The sequence below is a fragment of the Penaeus japonicus genome, unplaced genomic scaffold (assembly GCF_977035675.1).
Source record: "Penaeus japonicus unplaced genomic scaffold, GWHDUDI00000001_assembly GWHDUDI00000015, whole genome shotgun sequence".
Taxonomy (NCBI): Eukaryota; Metazoa; Arthropoda; class Malacostraca; order Decapoda; family Penaeidae; genus Penaeus; species Penaeus japonicus.
Window position 1 is genome coordinate 12,092,147 of NW_028234417.1, and position 2,500 is coordinate 12,094,646.

General features: G+C 46.4%; 1 protein-coding gene across 4 annotated transcripts in view; it reads left to right on the forward strand.

Moving 5' to 3' along the window:
• LOC122261327 (glutamate-gated chloride channel) overlaps positions 1–2,500 on the forward strand; it is a gene marked incomplete at its 5' end in the record, with an annotated part of 29,090 nt that overhangs the window by 18,866 nt on the left and 7,724 nt on the right. For all 4 annotated transcript variants that reach the window (XM_086544474.1, XM_086544478.1, XM_086544475.1 and 1 more), the window contains 1 exon segment: positions 1,965–2,180. In XM_086544474.1, the coding sequence (XP_086400600.1) occupies positions 1,965–2,180 (216 nt within the window).

Below are 2,500 nucleotides of genomic sequence, written 5' to 3' on the forward strand. Positions count from 1 at the left end.
GTGTGCTTTCACCTGCCCGCATCACCACCACCAAGCAGGTGTCGCTAGCTGCCTCTCACGGCTTCTACAACGCCCCTCTCCCCCTCCCCGTCTTCCCCCCCCCCCCCCCCTTCTGTCTCCTCCCAGTGTGGTCGTGGTCGCACCTGTAGACAAATACGCTTTTGAAATTTTCCTGCTTCACAAGTTTACATTTTTTTAACATTCAGTTATACATCGTGTCTGCATCAGCATAGTTTTTTTTTTCAGAATTTTTGCCAGGCTTATCATTTTCTGCGCACGGATGCGGGGGCGGACCAGTTCTTGTCCGAACACATTAGTTTACATTGGCGTAGGACATTCAACAGACTAAAGCTACTTAAAAAAAATCACACCAATACAAGAAAAGATCATGACGAAATAAGCAATGTCATTCGCCGAGACCTTGATCCTGTGTTTAGTGTCGATCTGTGCTGTATGTAGCCTCTATTCAGTTCTCCGCTCGTGTGACCTTCCACGATCCTGTATGATAAATGTCTGCGTGTTTTCGTGACGAAACACACACAACACATACACATATGTGTCTTGTAGATCCCAAGCGTCAATCAAGAACTGTTCTGTGTAGGGGATGCTCACATCTTACATTGTATGGCTGTATGTGATCATAGCGAAAGAGTCCCCTTTGTTATACCTTCTCCCCTGTGTGTCCTGCTTGAGTGTCTTCGGTCTGATCAGCCCTCAGCGGGTCTAAACTGCAATCGTGGTCCCTGTGAATCATGGCGCTCCTTTGGCCCTTGTTTGTGTCATACGTTAGTACGGCTATTGTCAGTCCTTCGTGTTAGGCTTCCCCCACCCCCTCTGGGCCACGTATGTGGGTGAGGCTCCAGAGTGTTTATTATACTAGCTCTTGGTACTCCTGTATGTCCCACTAATTACATGTTCCATATGTGTATGACCACGCAGACATCGCTATACTAATGGATACATATAGATCTGCATACAAGCACACGGACACTGATCATTTGAAACACTTAAGAAACACGTGACACATAATATCTATAGATCCCCTTTATGTGTTATTGTTACATCCACAACTCCCACACCAAATATCAAGTCAACACATCAACATAAATGGAGAGAGGAAGAGCATCACAGCTTCCTCTCGCGACGCCAACACCACACACTCGAACGCCCCCGGGAATGCAGCATCCCGTAGCAACAGGCGTTGTGAGGGAGTTATCCCACCGTTCCTCCTGCTCTGCTTCTTTTACTTCCTCTCCTCTTTCTCTTCGTTGTGTCTCTCCGTCGCTGGGCGTTCATCCCTCGTCTCGCTGCTTTTTATCAATATTCGCTAAGGAAGAATTGTCCCCGCCTCGTTCTTCCTTCCCCCTCCCTCCCCCTCCCCCGTCCCGAGCTTTTGCATGAGTGCATGTTTGCCCCGACGATTTCCACGGCCTTCTCTCCTCCCAATGAGTCCGTCAGCAACATCTACGGAACTCACCAGTCTCGTCAGCAATGCTCAGAGATACAAGTTAGTTTGCAATATTTTTCATTATCCGTCATTTTTTATATTATTCCATCCGTTTGGTTAAAAAGATAAAAATGCTAACCACTCTAAGATCTGATTATATGTCATTCTAACCACCGCTTCTAAATTGTATATTTTTTGTAAGGGATTTGATGATAAATAAGAAAGTATTTGATTGGAATGAATGAGAGTTTATTTTTTTTGTTATAGTCTTTTATTGTTAGTATTCATTATGTTGAGTGATATTATATTTATATAGTGAGTTGCTCATGTGTGGAGTAGAATTTTGCTGATGTGAATTTGATAAAAAAAGAGGACATTTGCGTTGCTACTTAATTTTCCTTTGAACTCCAGACAGCCTATCACTCACAGTAGTCCACCGAACACTTCCCTGTCCCCTCCTCCCCCCCGCCTCTGGCACCCTGCGACGCCCACTCACCTCCCGTTCCGCCCCCCGCAGGCCATCGACGTGTGGACGGGCGTGTGCCTCACCTTTGTGTTCGGCGCGCTGCTGGAGTTCGCCCTCGTGAACTACGCCTCGAGGTCCGACAAGCACCGCGAGAAGCTGAAGGAGAAGCTGAAGGAGCAGAAGAAGCAGTGGGAGGTGGAGCACGCGGCTGCCCTGGAGGCTGTCATGGCGGAACAGGCTGAGGACGGACACTCGGCTTTCGCCATGGTCAGTAGCCGGCTCGCTCGGGGCTCATGAGAGGGCTTAAGGGTGCCGGAACACTTGGGAATCTATGGACTGAGGGACTGATTATATGTTTTTTTTTTTTTTTTTTTTTTTTTTTTTTTTTCTTTTTTTTTCTTTTTTTTTTTTTTTTTTTTTGTCTTCGTTTTGCATATCAGTGTGTTTTCATTACCAAGGTGATTTGGACTCCGAGCTACTTTGAGGTGTGGGAACTCTGTTACTGTTATTATCATTACCTTTTTATATTATTCCTGTTTCATCTCATCTGCCTCCCCCCCTCCCCCTCCGTCACGCCATGGCTACAC